At 43.1% G+C, this 25,497-nt stretch overlaps 3 protein-coding genes across 4 annotated transcripts in view; 1 reads left to right on the forward strand and 2 right to left on the reverse strand.

Annotated features, from left to right (window-relative positions):
• Window positions 1-25,497, reverse strand: part of LOC148413369 (uncharacterized) — a 156,641-nt gene that overhangs the window by 90,826 nt on the left and 40,318 nt on the right. The gene's annotated exons all lie outside the window — the stretch shown is intronic.
• LOC148413371 (uncharacterized) lies at window positions 5,249-11,716 on the reverse strand. Its single transcript, XM_088430617.1, has 2 exons — window positions 10,318-11,716; window positions 5,249-7,502 (listed from the first exon to the last, which is right to left on the reverse strand). Exons 1-2 carry the CDS (start codon window positions 10,967-10,969, stop codon window positions 7,024-7,026), a joined length of 1,131 nt encoding a protein of 376 aa, XP_088286743.1. The 5' UTR covers window positions 10,970-11,716; the 3' UTR covers window positions 5,249-7,023.
• LOC148413372 (zinc finger protein ZIC 3-like) lies at window positions 19,818-23,892 on the forward strand. The gene is made up of 3 exons (XM_088431695.1): window positions 19,818-21,175; window positions 21,872-22,035; window positions 22,136-23,892. Exons 1-3 carry the CDS (start codon window positions 20,134-20,136, stop codon window positions 22,319-22,321), a joined length of 1,392 nt encoding a protein of 463 aa, XP_088287821.1. The 5' UTR covers window positions 19,818-20,133; the 3' UTR covers window positions 22,322-23,892.

Raw genomic sequence — 25,497 nt, forward strand, 5'->3', positions numbered from 1 at the left:
TGGGAACCCAAGGGGGCGGCGGAGGGGGAGGGGCGGGGCGCTCCACATCCATCAACGTTGAGTCGGACCCTCGGGGGGTCCCTAGGAAATAACACATGGAGAATCGTGTCAGGTACGGCCCGATCTGCCCGGCGACTCTGATTGGAACACGCTCGGCCAATGGCGCCACTTCAAGAGGGGCCGCCGTCACAAACGCCGCGCGTCCTTCAGATGTGGACTTCACAGGCCCCATTACACGGCCGCCTCGCCATGCATACTGCAACAGATAAAATTAAACACTCGCCATTACGCCCGCACTTTGAAACCTCCTGGATCATCATCAGAACTTTCCTTTTTTTTTTTATTTCCGAGTCGAACCTCAAACGGGAGAGATTCCGTAACGTGTGCAAAAAAGTACCCGGCGACTCAATCCTGGCTTAATAAAACGGGATGGTTGTGAGAAAGCAAAGACAACAGGCAAACGTCTGCTTTTTTTTTTTTTTTTGTGTCAAATCTGAAGCGGCGGCGTGCTCTTTAGGTGTGACGATCAAAGCGCCCCGACATCCTCCGACGAATGCTTCGGAAAAGAAAACTGTGAAACGGGAATAATCAAGCGGCGGCATTCAATCGTAAACGATGATTTCGGAACGATACCTCAGAATTATTGAGAGGGAAGCTCTTGCTGGTACTCACGCACAAGAAAAAAAACTCAATTTTACTATTTTTCCTAATAAATAATCCTGGGTTAGTAAATGTATTCATCATTTTCGGTTAATTGAACACCCCCCCCCCCAAAAAAAAAAACATTTAACTCAACTTTTCAGGTTATTTATTCAGCTTATTGATTTGAACTAATGAATACAAAGTTAGGTTTATTAAATAACCCGTACGTAACCCAATTTGGGTTGGCCCAATCTTGAGGGTTAAATGGTCAACTCTTAAAGTTAGGTCAAATGAATAACCCAAAATTATTTATGTAGGGCAAAAATGTTGGGTTAGCTAAACAAAGCTAACATGTTTGTTCAAAACTATCTTTGTTTTGGGGTTAAAATAATAACCCAAAAAGTTTCATCAGTGTCTTTTGGACCCACTTTGGGGGATTTTGGACTGAAGTGTTTTTCGAGTGGGACTGGTTCATGATTCAGGAGATTCGGCGAGCTCACAGGAGCGCATGAGGGCGCGTTTGGCGGCAAGCGCGCGGATGCGCATGCGCCTCGTGGCCCGGCGTCAAAAAGCGGCTGAAGTCGGGCGAGGCGCCGATGATGATGAAGGAGGGGAAGAAAGGCAAAGAAAAAGGGCATCTTTTTAAGAAGCATCCACAGGGGCAAACCGCAACGCTTCAAACAGACAAACATGCATTAGATATGAGGAGGGCGGGGCCTTGGCCTGCCTGCCCACCTCTCATTGGCTGTTGGCTTTTGCCAGAAGATGGTAACACCGTTTTTTTTTTTTTTTCGTTTTTTTTTGGGTGGGGAGGGGGCTTGCAGGCTTCCAGGCGCGTGCTGGGATTTTGTCATTTCAGTGGAAAATTGACGGGCGTGTAAACTCCGTCCCAGCTGCTTGGCTTTCCCGTCTCACCTAAATATGTCACAAGAAACCATGGCAGGTATCTCTCTTCTCTTACTGGGCTGGAGAATGTAAATGAGAAGATTTGGCTGCCGGTGACACGGCAACATGAAGCCAAAGTGACGCGCGCTCAACGTGGAGCCGCGTGCTCTTGAACGGAACATCTTGAGCCAATTATCCAGAGAAAGAAGAGGACGCGTAAAAGCCTCATCTTATCGGTTTGTGTCATCGTGATGTCATTTGGGGCCAATCAAACTGGGGTCCGTTCCAGCCGCTAATCCCAAACAGGACGTGGGGAAAAAAAAGAATATCGGTTGAAAATCAATCAAACCGTGCTTGTCGCGATAACAAAACTGACCTGCGAGGGGCAGCGTGGTGCAACAGTATGCTTGAAAATACACAGGAGGAGTAACGGAAGAAGCTAGGCTAATTGTTAGCTTATCTGATCATTCCGTTGCCCTTACAAACTTTGCAAACGCACCCAAACCCACGTGAATGCTTCACAACTTCTCGAGACGACCGGAATTGCCCAAATAAAAGCTGCACTTTTTTTATTGAAACAGTAACGCAACAATAAGATTCGCATTAAACTGAGTTTCGACGCACAGATATGCATTTTTATATCACCCGAAACCTTACTTACAATAAGTACCATAAACAGGCGGATGCCAGTTAGCCGTTAGCAGCCCGATACTGTCGCAGCTAACAGCAGTTCGTATTAGCTGAGGCTGTTATGGCATTATTTTGAAAAAAAGAAGCAAGCGGACTGAACCAACGCCCGAGTCGATCCTTGTTCACAAACAGGAATATTACTAAAACGAGCAGATTATGTAAACGATATGGTGTGTACTCTTAACTCCCAACACATATATAACTTATATTGTAGAAATTCAGCACGTGAAACGCTCCTTGACTGAGGTCGTTAGTATGTGTCTGAAAACGTAAAATGTCTTTTCATTTAACTTTTGTTGTCTTTGTTTTTTGTTTATTATATTGTTTGGTTTCTCAAGTATTTTTACATTTTTAAAAAGTGAAATTCGATCGGCTAAAGGGACAAGTCCATTGACCAGATATAGCCGAGTTGTACACGTAGCTAGAGAAACTTTGCTAGCTTTGCTGATTGTGGGATCGGACTGTACCTAATATAATGGCCAGTGGGGGGGTCGCTCGAGCGCTTTCCTTGAGCGATTGGTTCAGGCACCAAGCAGATTACCTTCGCCAAAATAAGCCGACATGAGCTCCACCAACGTCGTTCTTTTATTCCGTTCTGTCATCCTTTTAGGGATGAATAACATGGTCGTAATTATTTTCCGGCGGACTTTTTCCGACGCATCTTTGAGAAGGTCTCGAAACGTACACGGAAAACGGATGAGAACGGCGGGGCTTCATACCTCCGACGGAATTAGCACGACTTCAAGTGTAGCTCCCCGATCGGGCTCCAAGCGAGCCCCGAAAACCCCCGAGACGCCGCCCGGCGTACGTTACGCAAGATGTCACGCGCCGTTATGATGATGCAGAAAATCCAAAGAGCCCCAGCGGCTCCCCTCCCGACGCACAGCTGGGGCTCAAAGGCGCCGCGGCAAACCAAACGGCTTTATTTACGCCGGCTTGACGTAAAGCCCAAAATGGCTGCCTGTTGCCGGGCAGCGTGCGCTCGCGCCCGCGCAAAGATGGCGGGGCCCCGAGCCCGCGTCGCGCCTGTTGGGGAGATGGGCGTGGCCACTCTGCTGAATCGACTTGAGCCGACCAAACCTTCCGCGCCTTCGTCGAAACTTACAGGCGCCGTCGTGACGATGTCATATCCCAAACAGCGCCTATATTGTGGTTTTTTCGTGATGAATATCACATAAGACTGTCAAGCGCCATTTTTTGCTTTGAAAGACCTCAAAGTTTGCTTACGGAAGGGGTTCGAAACTTTTCTCGATCGCGTGCCACCTTGTGAAATATTCTTTTTCAGCCGAGTAGTCCCCCGATATAAATGTTTCCAAATTTTTATATATCAATCGCACCAAAATCAAGCAAACAGTTTTATATTGTTTATATCATACAATGTATGTATATATGTATGTGTGTGTGTATATAGATAGATAGCTAGATAGCTAGCTAGCTAGCTAGCTAGCTAGATAGATAAACAGCTAGATTGATGATGGCTAGCTAGCGAACTAGCTAGCGAACTAGCTAGCGAACTAACTAACTAACTAGTAGATAGATAGATAGATAGATAGATAGATAGATAGATAGATAGATAGATAGATAGATAGATAGATAGATAGATAGATAGATAGATAAATAAACAGCTAGATTGATGATGGCTAGCTAGCGAACTAGCTAGCGAACTAGCTAGCGAACTAACTAACTAACTAGTAGATAGATAGATAGATAGATAGATAGATAGATAGATAATGGCTAGCGAACTAGCTAGCAAACTAACTAACTAGATAGATAGATAGATAGATAGATAGATAGATAGATAGATAGATAGATAGATAGATAGATAGATAGATAGATAGATAGATAGATAGATAGATAGATAGATAGATAATGGCTAGCGAACTAGCTAGCAAACTAACTAACTAACTAACTAACTAGATAGATAGATAGATAGATAGATAGATAGATAGATAGATAGATAGATAGATAGATAGATAGATAGATAGATAGATAGATAGATAGATAGATAGATAGATAGATAGATAGATAGATATTTCAATGAACGCAATAAGGAAAATGAATTCATAAACAGTCACTGAAACGCTTGCTTGGACATGTCACAGTAGGCAGAGGCTTGAAAGATATATTTAAACGGGACACTTTTGACCTGTCCTCCTTTTGATGCGCAAACATATAATGACACACTCCTCCAAGTGTTTCATGGTGTAAAAAAAAAAAAAAATGCTGACATACAGCAGGTACAAAGTTGGACTGCTGGCAGTTGACCTCATTCATCAAATGTGTGGCCTGTGCCACCACTACACACACACACACACACACACACACACCCCTCAAAATGTCACATCAGCTCAACCAATTGGTTGCCTGTTTCTGGTCACATACTCATTTTTATTTAACCTATGAATCTTCTTTGGGAAAAATATATATATATAATTAAAATTATATTAATATGTACTGCACATGTGTTTTTCCCTTTTTTATCAATTTTTCCCACCACTAAAATCAAACATTGAAACAAGCCAGATTTGTTTTTAGTGCCCTTTCATTTCCATTAAAGACAATCTGACTTTGTATTTCAATAACCTGTGTCATCTCGTGACGGATTTCTATACTGTGGGAGTGACAAAACAATTTCATTGACTTTTAAGCGAAGCGGAAGTTGGCGTTATTTGAAGTTTGAACATTTGAAAGTCATTTTATTCTAAATAAGGCAGAGTCAAAGCCAGGAGCTCAAAGTGTGTTTGTGTGTGGGTGAACTTCGCAAATGATCAATTGAAAACACAATCTGACAACTAGATGACATTTTTTTTAAGCATGAGCGTGTGCGCATTTAATGAACCGTCGCGAATCAACAATACGCACGTGGCGATGACGTCACCGCACTTCAGCTTCCAAACTCTCCTGCGCGGCTAATTAAAAAGAAAATCGTCAGATTTTTTTTTTTGTTATTTTTACTTAATAGCAAGCATCCGGTGGTGTGTGTGTGTGTGTGTTGGGGGGGTAATGAAGTTGACCACAACTGCGCAACTGATCAAAGAGAATATATAGTCACTTTAATAAAATATAGAATACATAGTTAATTATACAAGAGGCGTACATGTACAGTAGAATACAGTAAAAATGAATGCTTAATTAAGGCGCCTTTTATGCGCACGTTGCACACAGATGTGGAAATGGACGTTTAACACAAACACCACCACACGCGTGTGCGGAATGCACAAGATACAAAACTACTGAGCCTCGCACTATTACAATGCTCGAGGCCTGTAAATGCTCTTGTTAAAAAAAAAAAAAATCATTTCTCACACAGAGCAATGCACAATGTTTCTGGGTTTACATTCAGAGAAGGAGGTTGCAGGATTATTTTTACAAAACAAAATAAATTTAAAAAAAAGCCACAAATAGACATGTGCGAATGTTAAAAAAAAAAAACAACAACACTGTGGGAGTGGCCTCAAAGAAAACAAAAAAAAAATGAGAGTGGGGTGGAGGGGGGTTATGATAACACGGTTCACAACTTGGCACAACATATGCAACACGACAAACACAAAACGGTACACGTAGTGCTCGAAAACACACACACACACACACTCATACTTACTTCCTGGACGTATCAATAGGTACACCTGCACACTACGCCACAAATCCAAGGTAAAAAATGCTGTTGCAAAAAAATTAAAATACATTTCCATTCTGCTTTGCACTTGTGATTCTTAAACACATTATTGGTGACTGTATAGCACCCCGATTATGAATCATATAGCGCCACTGAATGCTTGGGAGCAGCGGTTTCAAAAGTGCGGCGCTAGTGTCACAAGTGGTCCCCTTGTCCCCGTAAAGGGACACTAAAGACAAGTTTGACTTCATGAGACAAATGTACGGAATTTCAAGAGACAAATGTACGGAACATAAACCCGTTTGCACTTTTTCTGTACTGTTTAGTTCAGGGGTGTCAAAAATATGGCCCGGGGGCCCATTCTGGCCCGCAAACGGTTTAATCGGGCCCGTGAGATGAACTTTTTTTCAGTAAATGAAAAACCTAAAATCACCTAACCTCAAACAATATAGCAAGTTTTTAGCGCTGAGAATGGAGGTTGATTTGATCATTTTGCAACATATTTCTCAGACTTTGGATTTGGTACCGCTGTTGTTTTGTTTAGGATTGTCAAACTTATTTTAGCTTGTAGGCCACATGGAGGAAAATCTATTCCCAAATGGGCCGGATGAATAAAATCCTGGTATATATGTCACTGTATATATTTATATAACTTTAGTGCAAGCACAACATTACCACTAATCATAAAGGATTATTATTCATCATAAAAAATCTAGTTTTTTCAATACTTGGAAAAACTTGAACGAAAACACTCTACTTTACAAAATCAGCTCACAGGTCGGAATAAACCTGTTGGAGGGCCTGAGCCGTATGTTTGACACCACTTGATATTAGTATTAATCATAAAACATTTCAAGTTTCTCATTTATTGAAAAAACTCCAACTCATTTTCATATACTATACAAAATCATCTCACTGGCCGGAATGAACCCGTTCGTGGGCCAGAACTGCCCCGTGAGCCGTATGTGTGACAGATATAGTGGTAATAATCATAAAACATTTCAGGTTTTTCAATTATTGAAAAACTTCAGCTCATCTTCATACTTTACCAAATCACCTCGCTGGCCGGATTAAACCCGTTCGTGGGCCATAACCGGCCCGCGAGCCATACGTTTGACAGAGATTATTTGTAATTTTTTTTGCCCTTGGTGCAGGTGTACCTAACGAAACGGCCCAGCGGTAGGTGACGTTCAGGAGTCGACTCCGGTGTGACACGTGTACCAGCCGTTGACGAAGCTTTTGTGCGAGTGCGGCGGGGCGGGCGGGAACGTCCTGCACTGGGGGCGGTCGTGGCGCTGGAAAGCGCGGTACCGGTCGCGCCTCTGCAGCAGGAGCGCGTCGAGCAAGGGCTGCGACCTGTTGTCCCAGCCGTGGGGGACACGTGACCCGGGGCTCTCCGGACTCCCCGGGGACAAGGAGGTCAGGTCCCGGGCCGGGCCGAGCGCGAGCTGGGGCTGGGGCGGGGGCGGGGGCGGGGGGGCCTCCTTGGCGCCGTGCAGCTTCATGTGCTTGCGCAGCGAGCTCGGGTGCGTGTAGCACTTGTCGCAGCCGAGCACTTTGCACGTGTACGGCTTGTCGCTCGAGTGCACGTGCGAGTGCTTCTTGCGGTCGCTGCTGTTGGCGAACCTGCGGTTGCAGCCCTGGAATTCGCATCTGAAGGGCTTTTCACCTGGAGGGGGGCAGGGGGGTGTCGGGGTTAGGCTCGCGCCAACATTATATCGGCCTGCACGACGCCAGGAAAAAAAAAACAAACATACCGTAGGCGAATCGGTGAATTATAGGGCGATATTTGACAAAGGGTTGAGAGAATTGTGTGCGCGTGGGAGCGCATACCTGCGATAAAGACAGGTGTGTCGCAATTAACCCAATTAGGGGTCGAAAAACCACCGACTAATATTTGAGTCGATTCGACCCAATCTTTGGAGTTTTCTTTGGGTTCTCCGGTACAAAACGATTTAGTTTCAGGGCTGTTATCTCCATCAAGTTGGGTCCGATTGACCCAAATATTGAGTCAGGAAAAACTCGTATTTTACGCACAGCTGTTTTTATGCACAAGCTATGAATAAATCATTATTGTTCATGCACAACTGACAGAAATAAAACTGGGATTTCATTTTTTGGGGCCTTAATATTGTTGGGTCAAATTGACACCCCCCAAAAAAATCTATCTATCTATCTATCTATCTATCTATCTATCTATCTATCTATCTATCTATCTATATAGATAGATAGATAGATAGTTCAATCAAAAAAATACATATATTTTTTATTTTGGTTTACAAAATATAGAAAATGTAAAAAAAAAAAAACATAAATACAGAATATATTACGTATATTGTTTTCTTAATCTATATGTTTTTGAAATCCAAATATTGGTTAAAAAAACGACTCAATATCCGGTCAAAGAAAAGCATAAGATTCCATTGGCAACTTATTGCACGTGCTTTATCGCGATGAAGATATTTTTGCGATATATTGTGCAGCCTTTTATGAAAGCATGACTGGTTGTATTATTGAGGCGTAGGAAGCTATTACTATTCTTTTTTTCATGTAAAATATGCACGCATACAGTAGCTGTTGTTATTCAGTCTACGAAAGCATAATTTGAGCATTAAAATCTTTGCTGGTGTGCCTAATATTGTGGCTGCTTGGTGCATCTTATCCTCACGTCACCTTTCGCTCATTCGCCGAACTACTTGAATATTTTGATTGTTATGATTTATATTTACTTCCAGCCTTGACACGTCCCCAGAAGATGCTCTCAACAAGTGATGGAGTGACTTTCACTTGCAAATGTAGGTCAAGTTGCTTTGCTGCGCTTGCCTCGCAGTTGCCAGGGAGAATTATTGCCATGTGTTTTTTTTTTTTTTTTTGTGGTCTTCCTTCCTTTCTTGCACTGCACTGCACACATGGGCCAGATAATCATAAATACATATTCGGTTTCATAGAGCCTTGTAAGTGAATGACTTTTATTGTCATCATAAAAAACCGAGACAGTGGATGTACTTTCCGCATATAAGACTCACAGCATGGGGCCGAGTCGTTAAGTCCTGCTTTCATTAGGCCAAACATTAACACTGCAAACAATGCCACGTATACTCACCTTACTAACTTCCTCGTCGTTGTTCATTATCATCAGCATCGGTCATTTTTATTACTACTAACATTAATGCAATTATTCTTGATTGCAGTGTAATTCACGCCAACGTCTACTAAGATTATTTGTGTTTTAAATCGTTTTTTTTTTTTAAGAAATTGAAAACGAGTAAAACGCTCTTCCTTCGTTACTGCACGTGTTTATGCGTAGTCGCACTAGTGTAAAATTAAATAACGTTTGTATATATATATATATATATATATATATATATATATATATATATATATATATATATATATATATATATATATATATACAGTTGATTTTCTGCAGTTCTTGTGTATTATAATGATGAACAGTGCTTTAAACAAACTGATAAAAAAGCTGTTTACAAAAAACACGGTGAACTGATATCGAACGAGGGTTGCAAATTAAACAACAAAATTAAACGAACATCGCGATGAATAAAAAAGAGACACTAAAGTGTAGAGTTTTTTTTTTTTTTTTCCAGGCCTCCATCCGCCTCCCGCTTGGCCACATTGGCGTGATGTGTTCCCCGCGGTGCGCACAGGAGGATGGGGATGGTCCCTGCATGGGAGGCGCACGCAGCACGCGCGTAACGGCCACGTCACCAGCTCTCCGGTGTCCCGACATTTATTTAATAATTTCACTTGAATGAAGTGGGAGCGGCCCCCGTGCGGTGCAGCCTATATATATACACAGCAGCATCACTCAAGTCCGCATCTGGCCTATACCGTGCGACAAGCGCATTTGCACATAGATTTCAGATTTTTTGGCGTTCTATTTTTACACCATATATGAATAATTCATGTGTACATTTACTGAATAACGGGATTCCTTTTTTTACTGTTAGAGAACAAGGAGATGCACTATATATATATATATATATATATATATATATATATATATATATATATATATATATATATATATATATATATATATATATATATATATATATATATATAAACAAAATTGGTATTGAGTTTCTTATTTTGTTTACTTTGACGGTTGTTAATCAATAAATATAAATATGTCTTGAATTTCATTCTTGATCCTAAAATTTGCATTATGTCTTTTGTTTATTTTACGGGCTGTTTAGTTCAATCAAAAAATACATTTGCGTTCTATTTCATTACACACACTCATATATATGTGTATATGTACATCCTGCGTGGTGTTGGCAAAGTGTGAGGTCACTAATAAAGCTTTATGATGCACGCAGGGCCATAAAAAGTGCGTGTAAAAGTTGTTGCCTCAGAGCGTCTAATGACTTAACGTCAAGGCATTAAAAAGCAAAGGAAAAAAGCGGCTGCGGACCAACCGAGAGCCATCTACAAAGCGGGTTCCCCAAAGGCGAACGAACCTGTGTGCGTCCTCTTGTGGATCTTGAGGTTCTCGGACCTGGCGAAGACCTTCTGGCATCCGCGGAAGGGGCAGGGGAAGGGTTTCTCTCCCGTGTGGACCCTGACGTGGTTGACCAGCTTGTACTTGGCTTTGAAGGGCTTGCCTTGGCGGGCGCACCTCTCCCAGCGGCACACGTGCTCGGCCTGCTCGCAGCCGACGTGCTCGGCGGTCACGTGGCTCACCAGCTCGTACATGCTGGCGAAGGTTCTGGAGCAGGGCGCCGCGGAGGTCCACATGCACGCCAGCTCGTTTCTCGCCCGGGCGCCGCACCTGCCGGATCCGGGCTGCGCCGAGGGCCGGTAGAAGCCCGGGACCGGGAGCCGGCCGCGGCCGAGGGGGTCCCCGGGTAGGCCCGGCACGACGGGGGCCTCGCGCTCGTCCCGGTAGCTGCAGGCGAAGAAGGCGTCGCGGAAGAAGCCGGGGCCGCCGAGCTGCTCGCCCCCGGACCTGGTCTCGGGGCAGACTTTTAAGCGAGTGCCGGTGGGGAGTCCGGGCTGGTCCCCGGCTGCCAAAGGCGGCGGCGGCGGTGGCGGCGGCGGTATCGGCATCTGCATCGGCTGGCCGCACGCGCTCGACCGCAGGCTGGTCATGCTTGGGTGCAAAGTTTGCATGCGGCCGCTTGGGGATGATGACTTTTCGAGTTTTTTCTTGTTGTTTTTAATTAACCAACCAAGGCGGGAGATTACCTTTCCAAATGTTTATCATCTGCACGTGAAATTACTGGACGTGAACTTCGCTGCAGCACAAGTTGCCGGCAGTCCCATCCCGCCTCACTTTTTCTTTTTGCCCTCTTGATTTGTGGCAATAACCGTGGTAGTAAAAAAAAAAAAAAAAAGAAAAAAAAAAGTGCCCCCGCAAACAGGCCGCGGCGCAAAATATAAAAGCACAGCAGGCGCAGCGGCTTTTTCAAATGGGAGCTTTGGGATTGGCTGGAATGCGCCGTGATTGACAGCCGCTGGGGTCTGTTTTAAGGAGGGAGGGGTGGAAAAAAAAAGGGTGGGGGGCTCTCGCTGCACGACACCCTTTTCAAATGGAGCAAGAGAAAACGCTTTGAAAAGTGCCAGCAATACTCCCAAATATTGCTCGGGGCGCTTTTCTTGGCCCACCAAGACAAACCCAACCACCGAAGAAATGAAACCTGCAAAGTCCGATGATTGAAGATGACTGCGGCAAAATACAACACCGTCGCACTGCCCACAGTCTCGCTGACTTTTTCATGTACGCGCATAAATAAATAAAGATAAATCAACGAATAAAATACAAAAGAAGTAAAAGACCCTTTAAAATAAATCAATCAATCCAAAATTGAAATCAAAAGAGAACCCGAGGTAGCGTCATATTTTTCAAAGATGAAAAATTGCGCAAATATCAGCAATATTGCCCCCCCCCCCCCCCCAAATGAAAACATCTTTCCGTAATGCAACACGTGCACGCGCAACGATTGGACTCATTAATAAGCATGAAAGGTGCCACTTGCTTCTTGCAGCCGCTCGCTTATTTCAAAATGCAAATGAGCTCACGTGACGAATTAACTTTGCAACTAGTTCACCGGCACCGGTGTTGCATAAAAATATGAACGTTTGGGTGGGGCAAACGATACACACCGAGCCTCCGCGATGACGTCAGCAGCAGAGGTTTCCTCGACAGTGACAAAGCGAAAGGCACAAAAATGGAGCGCAAGTGATTGGGATTGGACCGCCGGTTTTGGTTAACCTTTGACCCCGTGTATTTCCGAAATGGACTGAAGGTTGAAGGCCATTAAAGGGCGATAAAGCTAAAGCTTTCAATGGCCATTCTTTTTGAGTTTGCCACTAAAGAAATAAATAAACACTCCTCACCTTTTGGCCAAGAATCAAGAAAGAATAACCTGACATTTATTTTTTATTTTTTTCCATTGCAAGGGTAGTCCTTTCAATATAGGACAAAAAAAATCAGGACTATGACGCCAAATATCTTCATATCCTTCATAATATTTAATTATATTTCTTTCTGGGCAATTTTGATAGCAGATTTAATTGATAATACAGCAATAAATGAAACAAATCTACAACATTTATATTTTAATTTTTACGTATATAATTAAATGAAAACAAAACCACTCTTGGACTAATATGGATGTATTTTCATACCCTGCCAGGCAAACGCAATATTTGAACGCCATTTAATTCATTAATGAGGTAGTTTGTTAAATAGCCTTGTGAGGCCACTTTTGTTTTTTAAATCAACGATTAAAAAAAACACAGAAAACTGAATGAGAAATTGTGGTCTAAACATGTCCATTTCTTTTTTTATAACACCTTCACGACCGGCCACGCCAAATGCTCTCATGGGCCATATATGGCCCACGGGTCGCAGGTTCAACACCAATGTGTGAAAGGAACAAAGTATCAGACAAAATGTGCCCATTTTCTTGACGAGAAATCACTTTCCACGATTTGGCCTTGACTTGCGTGTGTTTCTCCAAGACAGATTATTATTGGGTGTCCATGCATGTAAGTATTCCTCTATGTGTGTGTGTGTGCGTGTGTGTGTGTGTGTGTGCGTGTGCGTGTGTGTGTGTGTGTGTGAATGTCTCCACTTGCAGACAGATGCCTCTATAAATCAAGCGAGAAGCTAGCTGACTAAATCCACGAGCTATAAATCAGTGATTCTTCCACTTTTTACACTTAAAAAAAAAAAAAAACTATAGCTCTCGGTAGCTTAGCGTCACAAAAAAAAAACTCTCACTGTAGTGTATGTAGTGTTGATTTAAAAAAAATGAGAGCTTATGGAAAGTTTACATCATAAACCAGCACTTGAATACAGTTAGCATATTAGCAGAGTGGTTTTCTATTGTGGGGGTTCATTCACTTGGGAGGGTACATGAGATTTTAGCTAATCTAATCCAACGCTGTACTTCTTGATGCCATGACAGGGAAAAGGATCATTTTCTTTTCAAATTAAGAACAAATTAAAGGGACAATGTGCGGGCCGTTTTTCATTTAAAATGAATAAATTAAATGATTACAAATGTCAAAAATGTGCAAATAAATGTGTTCTTAAGGGCCAGCAGTATGTTTTAAAAATAATGGTTTGTCGAGTTATGAAATGATATTACACGGAAGGTGGCACTCCTCCGGAGGCCGCCATGTGTGTTATCGCTCCGGACAAATGGTAAATGCAGCACCTCCTGCTGTCCGTAATGAAAAACCGTCTCAATCTTACGCAGTGTCCCTTTAAGGAGGAAAAATCTATTCCCAAGTGGGCCGGACCAATAAAATAATGCTATATATTTGTATAACTTTAGTACATAAATAGCACAAGCACAACATCACCAATAATCATAAAAACATTAACATTTTTATGAACTCATTCACTGCCAATGACGGCTATAGGCGTTAAAGATTCTTTTTAGCTTGGCTGGGAAGAAATGAGTTGATTCTTTAAAGTCACTATAAACTGCTGGCATTAATGAAAATAAAAATGCACTACTTGAGCTAACCTATCATTTTGGGAACAACACTGAACTCATCCACTGCCAGTGACGGCTGTGGACGTCAAAGATTTCTTTTGACGTCGTTGGCAGCGAATGAGTTATTCAATTAAACATTTCAAGTTTTTCATGCATTAATAAAACTTCATCTTATTTTTTATATACTTTACAAAATCATCTCACAGGCTGAATTTGCGGGCCAGAACCGGCCCGCGGCTCTTATGTTTGACACCCCTGACTTAGAGAGCCCAATCAAAAAGCAGTCCCTAGATTAAATGAATCAAACAGTACATTTTCTTTTTGATCCAACCCAAAATGTTTTGCACTGGTTAGGTGGTATAAATTAAGGCTGCATTTTATGATTTTGAAACAATCCATTCACCTGTCAATGAGTATTTGGAACAATCCGATAAATATTTTTTTATTTCCGGTCCATGGCATCTGACATCAAATTCTTAGAGCTGTAAAATGTTATCAATTGGTTGACAAGTAATCCATTAGTAAAGTAATAAACAACAATTTCAATCATTGATAAAGGTGTTGATTAACTTAAAAAGGTCCCAAAATTTTAATTTCAGCCTCTGAGCAGTAATTATTGTTTGATTTCTGTAGTCGTTGATGAATGCAGACAGTTTGTGTGTGGCGCTTCATCAAAATAAGACGTTTGCAAACATCTGCTTTTACTTTGGAAAATGATGAGCGAAGCAGGAAGCCATTGCGGTTTCAAAAAGTTGGCTGAGTACAAAATCAATTCTTCCTGAACTAATTGTCTTGTAGTTGTTATTTTTTTGGTTGAAACCACAGGTGTCAAACTCAAGGCCCGGGGGCCAGATCCGGCCCAGTATATCGTTTTATGCGGCCCTCGAAATGCTGATTTGACTTCCAGTCTCTGGCTGAAATATCAAACTTTGACACATTTTCTTGAGGAAAAAACAACCTTTTTGTGTGTTGTTGTTTTTTTTAATTTTTATTGGCCTCGTGTGTGACAAACACACTTAGAATTTTTGGGCCTTCACAGTCAATGCGGGCCCAAGGGTTCTAAGACTTTTGGCAGTCAGGGACCCCTTTTTGGAAATCAAATTTTCCAAGAACCCCCATTACAAACGCTTGCGGAAACATATTCAACGACAACAATCAAATGTGTTACTTTTCGGCCATATTGAAGTTTACAAAATCAAAATTTCAAATTGCACGCCCCTTCTTAAGAAACGGGGTCCATTTCCCGATTAAATAAAGTGATGACACTCGTGGCCAGCACTCTTCTTGATTTTAAGATAACTGTAGTAATTAAGTGTGGCCATTTGATGGGAGTGTTGCTCTCGACAGTGTAACCCAAATGATTTCACGGACCCCTGCAGTCAGGCCGCAGACCACCGGGGGGCCGCGGACCCTACTTTGAGAAACGCTGCTCCGAACAATACTAATAAATAAATATGGAATAATCTTTGAAAAATAATCAAAACAATCCATCCTACAAATATTCGATGGTAACAGCTGTAAAAAAAAAAAAAAAATCGCCCAAAATCTTGATCAAGTTTTGCAAAGTGAAGTTTGCAAATGTCCGATTTGGATAAACAAAGAGATGATGGGAAATATTTACGATTCAGACAATTTCAAGGTGAGCCACGATTCTACATGAGGGAGCACCGAAATATTTGTTGATTATTTATCCGACGGATGCTTGCACCTCTGAATAAACGCTTTTTGAAGCACAGAACCTCAAAGCGAAATACAACTGAACTGCAATTGGCACATCCGAAGCCCACACGCCACACTTTGACCAGCCCTTGACTTCATCCAAGGTAAACACAAGTCAAGAAGACGACAGCTGCGCTCACGTGCTAGCGCGACTCCCGCCGCGCGTGCTAGCGCATCACCGCGTCCTCGGCGAGAAAAACGTCCACCTCCCTTCCTAAAAATGAGATGAACATACAAACAGACTAAATGACAAGCTATGACGTTTAAAAAAAACAAAACAAAGATGAGTTTGACCAAAATATTAGCAGCCTCCGGCGGGAACAAAGAGACGGGAAGACAGGATGCTAATGTTGCATGCTAGTTACGCTACAGCACATTCAAGTCAGCCAAAATGGCTTCATCATTTCTGTCAGGGTATTGATGCAAATCCGCCGTCCAAATATGAGTGGGAACACAGCCTGGGACTGAGTGGGATTAGCAAGCACGAGAAGAAGAAAACACGCAGACGTTCAAGCTGACAATGCAAGCGACGGAACATTGCATTTGTTCAGCACTACTATACGCAATGCGTCTGCAACCGCACAAATATCGACAGCGTCATGCGCTTTTGCGCCTGGAATCCTCCTACCCAATACGACAGAATTACAAACACTGCCATGATCGTCTGATGATGGAAGTAAAATTCACACATTATATATATATATATATATATATATATATATATATATATATATATATATATATATATATATATATATATATATATATGTGAGAGTAAGTTCAATTATTTCAATGATTTCTCTTTCCAACTCCAAGATTAGCCAAATTAGCTATTAGACATATGGCGTGTGTGTGTGTGCGCGATATTCAAGCGACTTACGCACAAGCTATTATTTGCTATTTTTTGGTTGAGCTATGAATTTTATGGTTGTGTCAGACCTGTTTCCAAATCAGTCTAGATAGTCGTTTGGACATTTGGAACGCTTATCTAGATTTGAATACATGAAAATGAATAAACGGAACATTTAAATTCATGTTTGTTGGGTTTATTATTTCTGATAAAACTCATTAACAACATAGTTGCCTAGTATGACTGGGGAAAAAGAAAAAAAAAAGTTTTGGCTCACATTGTCCAACCCTAATATGAAGGTATACGTATATATCAGGAGCTGCGCAATTTTCATGTGTTTTTCTCTAATTTTGACCAATTAGAAGCAACCTTAAATCCATCCTATAGGACAACATTATATGTATGTTTGTGTATATATATATATATATATATATATATATATATATATATATATATATATATATATATATATATATGGATTTTTTTTTTATAACACAATGCTAGTACTGTATCTAAAATTTTCATTGTGATACTCAAAAAAGTTATGCACAAACTACCGTATGGATAGCTATTTTTTTATTATTTCTTTATTTTTATTTGTGAAGCTGTGAATGTTAAGTTTGTGTCAAGACTGATTTTAAAAAAAAATAGTTTGGACATTTTTGCACAGCATCCAGATTTGAATACTCGAAACCTTTAAGAGGTTTGTTGTGTTTATTATTTACTGTTGAAACTCATCAACAACATCACAGCCTAGTATGACTGCAATACTACATATTGACCAACCCTAATATGTAGGTATTTCTATATATTAGGGAGTTTTCATAGACCTTTTCTCTAATTTTGGTCAATTAGATGCAAACAGATGCAAACATGCAAACATATATACAAACATATATATACTGTATATATATATATATATATATATATATATATATATATATATATATATATATATATATATATATATATATATATATATAAGGTTCAAATTATTATAATTACATAGCAAAGAACACATTGGGTGTGTGTAATTTGTCACCTGGTACAAAAAAAATCCATTCACAGATGCTAGAAATGTCATTTATGGCCATTAATATCAAAACCAATATTCAACGCCCTTCTCTCATATTGCGTGTTTGTTAACTACCGTTAACTACAAATTCTGAACATGTTGCACAGCAAACCATTGATTGAATTCAACTCTGCCCACAGTCCAGCGACGTCAAACATTTAGCCACCATTCTAAACGAATATTTTTAACAAATTCTGCCGAGCAAGAAGAATGCTGCAAAGCATTCGTGTCTCAAACGAACGCACTAAATAAAATCAAATGTGGCTTTACCATTGAATTCCAGCCTGCACGGACGGATAGGTGGATGCCCTCTCACGTGATGTGTGCGTTGGATAATTGGAGCGCTGCAATATTGTCGTCGTTTGGCATGGCGCGCATGCTCCGTGGCAGGCAGATTAGAGATGGAACCAATGAGGCACCCCCACGAACCGCCGGGCCCGGCCCGGCCCGGCCCGGCCCGGCCCGGCCCGGCCCGGTACGGCCGGGCAATGAGGTAATCCCCAGCCAAGATAACTAAATAATCAAATTACACACATGCTAAGAACGTTATATAATATTACACACCATTTTAATTAGTGCGCCTGTGCACGGAGAAATTATGCTAGAGTCTTTTAGCCAATGGAAATGAATTAGAATGTTAAGGGAAAATATTAAATATATATATATATATATATATATATATATATATATATATATATATATATATATATATATATATATATATATATATATATATATATATATATATAAATAATGTTGTGAAAAAGTTACATTTAAATTTAACAATGAGTCGTACTCGTCAGGAAGCCGTTACTCTCCTTCCAAAAGCCATTTCTTTTTTTCTGTTCATATTTCTTCTCCCTGGGAACAAGAAGCGAGCGTGGCCTGGCGTACGCGCACGCGCATAGGCAACAAGGCAATAAAATATGGAGGAGAGGAAAACTTAAACAGCTTGCTCGTCACTCGCGAGGGTTCAAAAAAGGTCGCCGTAAATTTCGCGCTGCCATCTCAACCGGCGCGCGTGTGTGACGTGCGCGTGCACGCGCGTCAGTGTGTGTGTAAGCGAGGGCTCTTTTTTTTTTTTGCGCCAACTTTTGCGCTAAAATTCTGCACGATGCCAACAATTGTAGCATACATACTGTAAGTGCCAACTTCTACAATATAACAGGCCCAAACAGGCGTAAAAATATCGTTAAATAAATAAATAAATGAGGCATGCGGCCCCGCCCCTCCAGGCTAAAGAACTACTGTACATCGATCACGCATGCTGCCTTCACTGCCGTGCCGAAAAGTCAGACAACTCACCTCTCCAGTGAGCTATGACTGGATGAATGGGGGGGTGCAGGAGAAAGTTGTGGAGAGTGGATGGATGCATGATGACGGGATGGGGGTACAAGGAGAAATGAAGGGGCTGATTTTGGAAGATTTTTGGGGGGAATGGTGGGGGGTGGGGGGTGCAGAGTAAGCCCCCTCGGAAAAAAAAAAATAAAGAATGTGAGGAGCTCCTTCCTGGGACAGATTGAGGGGTGTGTATGGGGTATGGGAGGGGGGTGCGTTTGGGGTGGGGAATGGGGGGGGGGCATGTGAAAGGCTCGACCGGTTTAAAAAACGCCGCTTGAAGCACTCAACGCGTCTCTGAACTTGATCAGATTGTATGCGTCCTGCAGGGAGTCAGCAGTGCCCCCCACACACACACACTTTTTTCTTCCCGAGCCCCCAAAAGAAGGAAAAAAATCGCAGGATATTACAATTACTGCCATCTTTCTGTATGTCTTTTATTCCCCCTCACACACTCCCCTCCCTTCAGCAACCCCCCCCCCTCTAGTCTTACACCCCATTGAGATTTGCTGGAGGAAAAGGAAAAAAAAATCCCACCCCACCATCCCCCTCTACTCCCCCAAACCTCTTCCTTTAATATGCTGCAAGGAAGCTCTAACGTGGATTATGAACATTTTAGCGAGCCGGTCGTCTAAATCGATAGATTGGAAAAGTAAAAGCGGCTGAAGATGCGAGATCTGTCATTTCGGATTGTCCGTGAAGGCGACAACCCGATTTTTCATTCTCGGTCCTTTCCACTCGGGCGTGGGATTACGCAATAGGCGCGCACAAGTTTGAGCGATTCGGGAGCCGGCGGGTCCGAGTGGGCTCCGGGCCCCCACTGGCGCGAAGGCTGGCGTTTACCTGCAAAAGAAGGGCGGCGAGAGCCAATGAGAAGGCGGCGGGCGGCGGCAGCTGCCGTCTTCAATCGGCAAGGCTGCCAATCACCGCAAATCCGGCCAATTAGCGGCCCGGCTGCGGGTCACGTGTCAGGAGGGGAGTCGGCCCGCGATTGGCTGTCGTAGCACTGCCTCCCGAGTTCATTTATGTTCTGGGAGTGAGTGATTGACTTTATCAGTCCAAGGACATCATCCGCCTGGAAAGGGGGGGAAAGTTTCATCCTGGTTCTCACGGAGCGCGCGCGCTCCACGGGAGTTGTGCGCATTCCTCCCAACTCTTCGCGCGAGGATTCGTCCCCGTTTTCGGGGCGCTCCATTTTTTGCTTTTGTTTTCTTCCAAGGGGTTCCCCGTTTACGCGGCGCGGCGCCCGCAGCTAAACTGGATTTTAAATTTCTTCGCTCCTAAGTTTTTTTTTTTTTTTTTGCCCCCCTTCCCCCCCCTCCCTTCTCCTCCTCCCACGCTCATGACTATGCTTCTCGATAGCGGTCCGCAGTTCGCGTCGCTAGGAGTGGGCGGCTTCGGGGCACCCCGGCACCACGACATCGGCAACAGGGACGCGGGTCTGGGACTGAACCCGTTCGGCGAGGCGTCGCATTCGGCGGCGGCGGCGTTCAAAATCAGCCCGGTGGGGCACGATATCGCCTCGGGGCAGTCGTCGGCCTTCACCCCGCAAGGCGGCGGCTATGCGGCGGCGCTGGGGCACGCGCACGGCGGCCAGGTGGGCTCGTACGGCGGGGGGGCCTTCAACTCCACTCGGGACTTTCTCTTTCGGAACCGAGGCGGCGTGCACGGGGAGTCGGCCGCGCCCGGCGCGCAGCACGGGCTCTTCGCCGCCTCCGCCGCCGGGAGCCTGCACGCGCCGCCGGGCATCGCCGACAACCCGGGCCATCTGCTCTTCCCCGGACTGCACGAGCAGGGCGTGAGCCACCCGTCGCCCGGCGGGCCGCACGTCGTCAACGGCCAGATGCACCTGGGCCTGCGCGGGGAGCTGTTCGGACGAGCCGAGCCGTACCGGCCGGTGGCCAGCCCGCGCGCCGACCCGTACGGCGCGGCGGCGGCCGCGGCGGCGGCGGCGCAGCTGCACAACTACAACCACCCCATCAACATGAACGTGCACGCGGGCATGAACGTGGCCGGCGGCCACCACGGCCCGGGGGCCTTCTTCCGCTACATGCGGCAGCCCATCAAGCAGGAGCTGTCGTGCAAGTGGATCGACGAGCACCAGATGAACCGCGGCAAGAAGACGTGCGACAGGACGTTCAGCACCATGCACGAGATGGTCACGCACGTGTCCATGGAGCACGTCGGCGGGCCCGAGCAGAGCAACCACATCTGCTTCTGGGAGGACTGCCCCCGCGAGGGAAAGTCCTTTAAGGCCAAGTACAAACTCGTCAACCACATCCGCGTGCACACGGGCGAGAAGCCCTTCCCCTGCCCCTTCCCGGGCTGCGGCAAAATTTTCGCCCGCTCCGAGAACTTGAAGATCCACAAACGGACGCACACGGGTAAGACCCCGAATTTACGCTCGAGCTGCGCGTGGAGTGTGTGGACCGGAAGGCTGCGCGCGTGCAGCGTCGAGACCCGCGTTAAAAATGTTACTGGCTTCTTTACGCAGTCAATCGTACGATTAATTAGCTTAGCCTACCGGCGCTGTGTAAACAAACGGGTCGAAAATGAGCAAAAAGGCCGAAAGTTTCTGGGTTAAGTGGATGCGGTTGTGCTGTTTAAAACGGCCCGTTTTGGGGGGCTGTTTTGTGCAAAACAGTCCAGAAAGTTGGCTCAAATTAAGCCTGGTATTGGGTTAGTACTTTTTCATTTTTACTGGCTGGGTTTCGGAGTGTATTTGGCCACGTGTGAGGAAAAACAATCGCTTTCTCTCGTTGGACGGCGAAATAATCCTTTCTGGTGTTCTGTATGTTAAATATCGCAATATGGCACGCACATCGCGTGTGTGGAGTCCGCTCGTGCGCGTGCACGCTTGGAGTGGAGTTGTAAACTGTTGCTTCAGTGTTTACTAAAGTGAGAGTAGACGCGATGAATAAATAAAAGCTGACAGAAGCAGCGTTTAGCCCACTTGTGCAGCCGAAATGTAGGTTACGCTGTTATATAACGACGCACGCAAGCACGCACGCACACAATCCGTGTTTGTGTTTACACCTCTCTCCTGTATATGACATGCCCCCCCCCCTCCCCCCCTGCAGGTGAGAAGCCGTTCAAGTGCGAGTTCGACGGTTGCGATCGCCGCTTCGCCAACAGCAGCGACCGGAAGAAGCACATGCACGTGCACACGTCGGACAAGCCGTACATCTGCAAAGTGTGCGACAAGTCCTACACGCACCCCAGTTCTCTCAGGAAACACATGAAGGTAAGGATACACACACACACACACACACACACACACACAATTAACGAAATAGCCCCTCCCCCCCGCGCTGAAAATATCCATTCCATTCTCCGTCCCGAAGGTCCACGAGTCTCAAGGGTCCGAGTCGTCCCCGGCAGCGAGTTCCGGATACGAGTCGTCCACGCCGCCGGTTCTGGGTTCGGCCTCCAGCGAGGACCCGACAAAAACGCCGCCGTCGGCCGTGCAGAACACATCCGGACACAGCGAGGGGCTCCAGGCGCCCAATTTTAACGAGTGGTACGTTTGAGAAGCAAGCGGCCCGATTGGACCTGCGCGGATGTGGATTTTAAAAAGCAAGACTTTTGCCTGACTCCACACGCACACACACACACTCACACACGCACGTTTACACACAGGCATTCATTCTCCGACACACACACACACACACACACACACACAGCGGGCCACGTCCGAGCTCAGGATTACTCCAGTTGGACTTTTGATTCCGCAGTTTGGAGGGATTCAAATGAAAATAAATGGCAAAAAGAGAATTGCTCAAATGACGTCATTGTCTTGTTATTTTCCCTTTTTAGTTGACGCAACATTTCAGGAGAAGAAATGATTTATTTTGTCATTTTATGTATTTTTCTCAAAGTTTTATTTAAAAAGAAAAAAAGAAGAAAAAAGGGAGGATTATTTCACTCAGTTTTATATTATAAATAAATAAATAATAAATACAAAAAAAAAGGGTGGCTGCAGGCACCCCTTCAATTGATTGTTGGAACTTCAGTCTTAAGAAAACGTGCCAAAGTCTTTTCTTTTCTGTCATGAACTTGAACACAGTTTAAACGATTACAAAAGAGGAAAAAAAAATCATAAATAACTATTATACTCGTGAATGTATTTCCTTGTTTTGATGGGGTCGAATCTGTTGTCATCGTCCGTTTTTCGGGTGGAGAAAAAAAATGTGGTATTAGGTTACGATTGTTGCCGTTGAATATAATAACGTTGCCTTTTGTTAATATGCCGTTGTAAATACATATCCATGATGCCATATTTATCGATTTGTAATTTAATTGGGGTTATAAGTTCCAGGGGGGTGGGGGATGATATTTATGGATTTTTTTTTTCTAACAACTGTACAGTTAAGGCTCAGCTTCACAACAACAAAAAGCTCCAACATGGCGATTGTATCCTTTTGTCTTTTCCTTTCTTTTATTTGGATTTTAAAAAAAAAACAGTAGGCCTACACGTGTCTTATTTGCATCGAATAATAAATAGTCTATATGGATATTATGGATTTGTCTATAAATGATGCAAGTCACTTCTATATTTTCTTGATAAGACCATTGACATGTACGTGCGTGACCTTGGAGGAGGGAGTTCAGCCGAGAAGCTAGAAAACGTTTGTGTGGATATTTTTGATTTGGATTTTGTATATTTTTTTTGCTTTGATAGAATCAGAAATAGAAGTCAAATCTGTAGCATTGAGAGGGAAAAAAAAGAAACGGCCTATTGCACTCTTGCGTGCCGATTTCCAAATGGAGGTGACAGAATTTCAAAATTGGGAGTCCAATAACGCCAATAACATTTCTTTGTTTGTTTGTTTTTTTTAAGAGTAGTTCCAGCAGTGTCTTTGTGCAAGTATGTTCTTAAATGTGTGCATCGGCAACAATGGAACTGTCACAAGAAAAAAAAAAATTAAAAAGTTTTTTGTCTGTCAGCCTGCATTGTTTTGAAACGTAATTCTTGTGTGGAAATTGTTCTCTGTTGTGGTGTTTGCATATAGAGCAGTTTGATGATGCCTGTTTTTTTATGTATGAGTAACTTGTCAAGATGGCATTTTTTTTGTGTTGGTAAAAAAAAAAAAAAACACATTTAGTGAAAGGAATTTTAGATCTATGTGGGACGTTTCTTCTTCTTTTTTTTTTTTTTTTGGAGGGGTTTCCAAAAGAGTTACAGCATTGCATTGTAACCTATTCTCAAGAATTAAATATTATGCAGACACAAAGTTTATTGTGAGAACAATTTTCAGACCACCAGCACTAACTTTGAAAATAAAATGTACAAAAAACGGTACCTCGTGACAGTGATATATGAAATACGTTTATTTAATTAAATAATTTAAGGAGTATATGTTTTATATGCTATTTTCTATACCTTAATTTCGAAAACTTTTTTTTTTTATTCCCGCCCCTCATCCACGTGGCAAAAATGTGCAAATAGCGTCTGTATCAAACAAACAAACGAAAGAAAAAAAAAAATACAGCGAGAATGTGATGTTGTAACACTTTCTGGGAGATATGGGTCATATTGAGACGAGGAAGGAAAAAAAAATGTTTTAGTCATGAAATATGTCACTGTGCCACACTGAGGCAAAGCAAATGTTACAACGTTACTGCCTTAGCCTGTAAAACACACCGCCAGGCAAAATGTGCTCCCTTCTTTTTCAAGGCTACTGTGTATTGCTTTCTTTCGAGACAACAATTGTGATTTTTTTTTCTTTTTGACTGGAATTAAAAAGCAAAACCTGCAAAAAAAAAAAAAATACGACTTTCAGATGCTTATTCCCCCCCGTGTTCGTAATACGAGCAGCAGTTTGTGCGCTCAGACTGCAAGGAGTCACTTGAACTTGACACCAAGTCAGGCGCCATTTTAATGGCTTGCAAGGCTTGTCTGAATGACGTCACAGAAGGTTCATTTCACGTCAAAGTTCAGCAGACATGGAAAGTTTTTTGGGGGAGTGGGATTTGTTTTTGAAATTCATTTTATATATATACATATGTAATTATTATTTTTGCTCAAATATTATAGTCTATTTCTATTTATTTTATAATATATTATGTATATGTTTATTTAAAATACATTATATATTTAATTTTTTATATATTTGATCTATATTATGGATAATATGTATACATAGAAATATAAAATTATTTTCTCTTTTATTTAGTCTTAACGACATAGCTATTTGTTTCCAGCCACAGTTCGGAATATGACTTTTATAAAAATCGAAATACATACATCCTCCTCAGCCTTATTTGGAGGCTGATTCACATTTTTTCCTCGCCACATTTGCGCAAGCGCGATCATTCCTTTGATTTCTTTTCTTTCAGCCCCTTTTTACCCCCCCCCTCCCTCACACACCCCTTCCCCCCTCCCTCACTCGGCTCGTCTAGTCGCACATTTCAAGTTCCTCATCTCAGACGCAGTGACGTCAAAAAAGAGAGACCCATCTTGCAAAAAAAAAAGCGACAATAGTCCGATGCATGTTTTTCACGCACGCGCAGCCACGCACATTTGTATGTGTTTACTTTTTTTTTTTTTTTTTCACGCCGACGCTAGTCAACGATCGGGATTGGCGAGCGCACTCTGACCTGAATTCTCGCGTAGACAAATCCGGCCGAAGAGATGCCATTAGCTCGTGTTAATTTGAGAGCAAAACAAACACTCGAGCGCGCATCCGTCAACACGCACATGCGG

This window comes from Hippichthys cyanospilos, chromosome 13 (genome assembly GCF_059441005.1).
Source record: "Hippichthys cyanospilos isolate Australia breed blue-spotted pipefish chromosome 13, RoL_Hcya_1.0, whole genome shotgun sequence".
Lineage (NCBI taxonomy): Eukaryota > Metazoa > Chordata > Actinopteri > Syngnathiformes > Syngnathidae > Hippichthys > Hippichthys cyanospilos.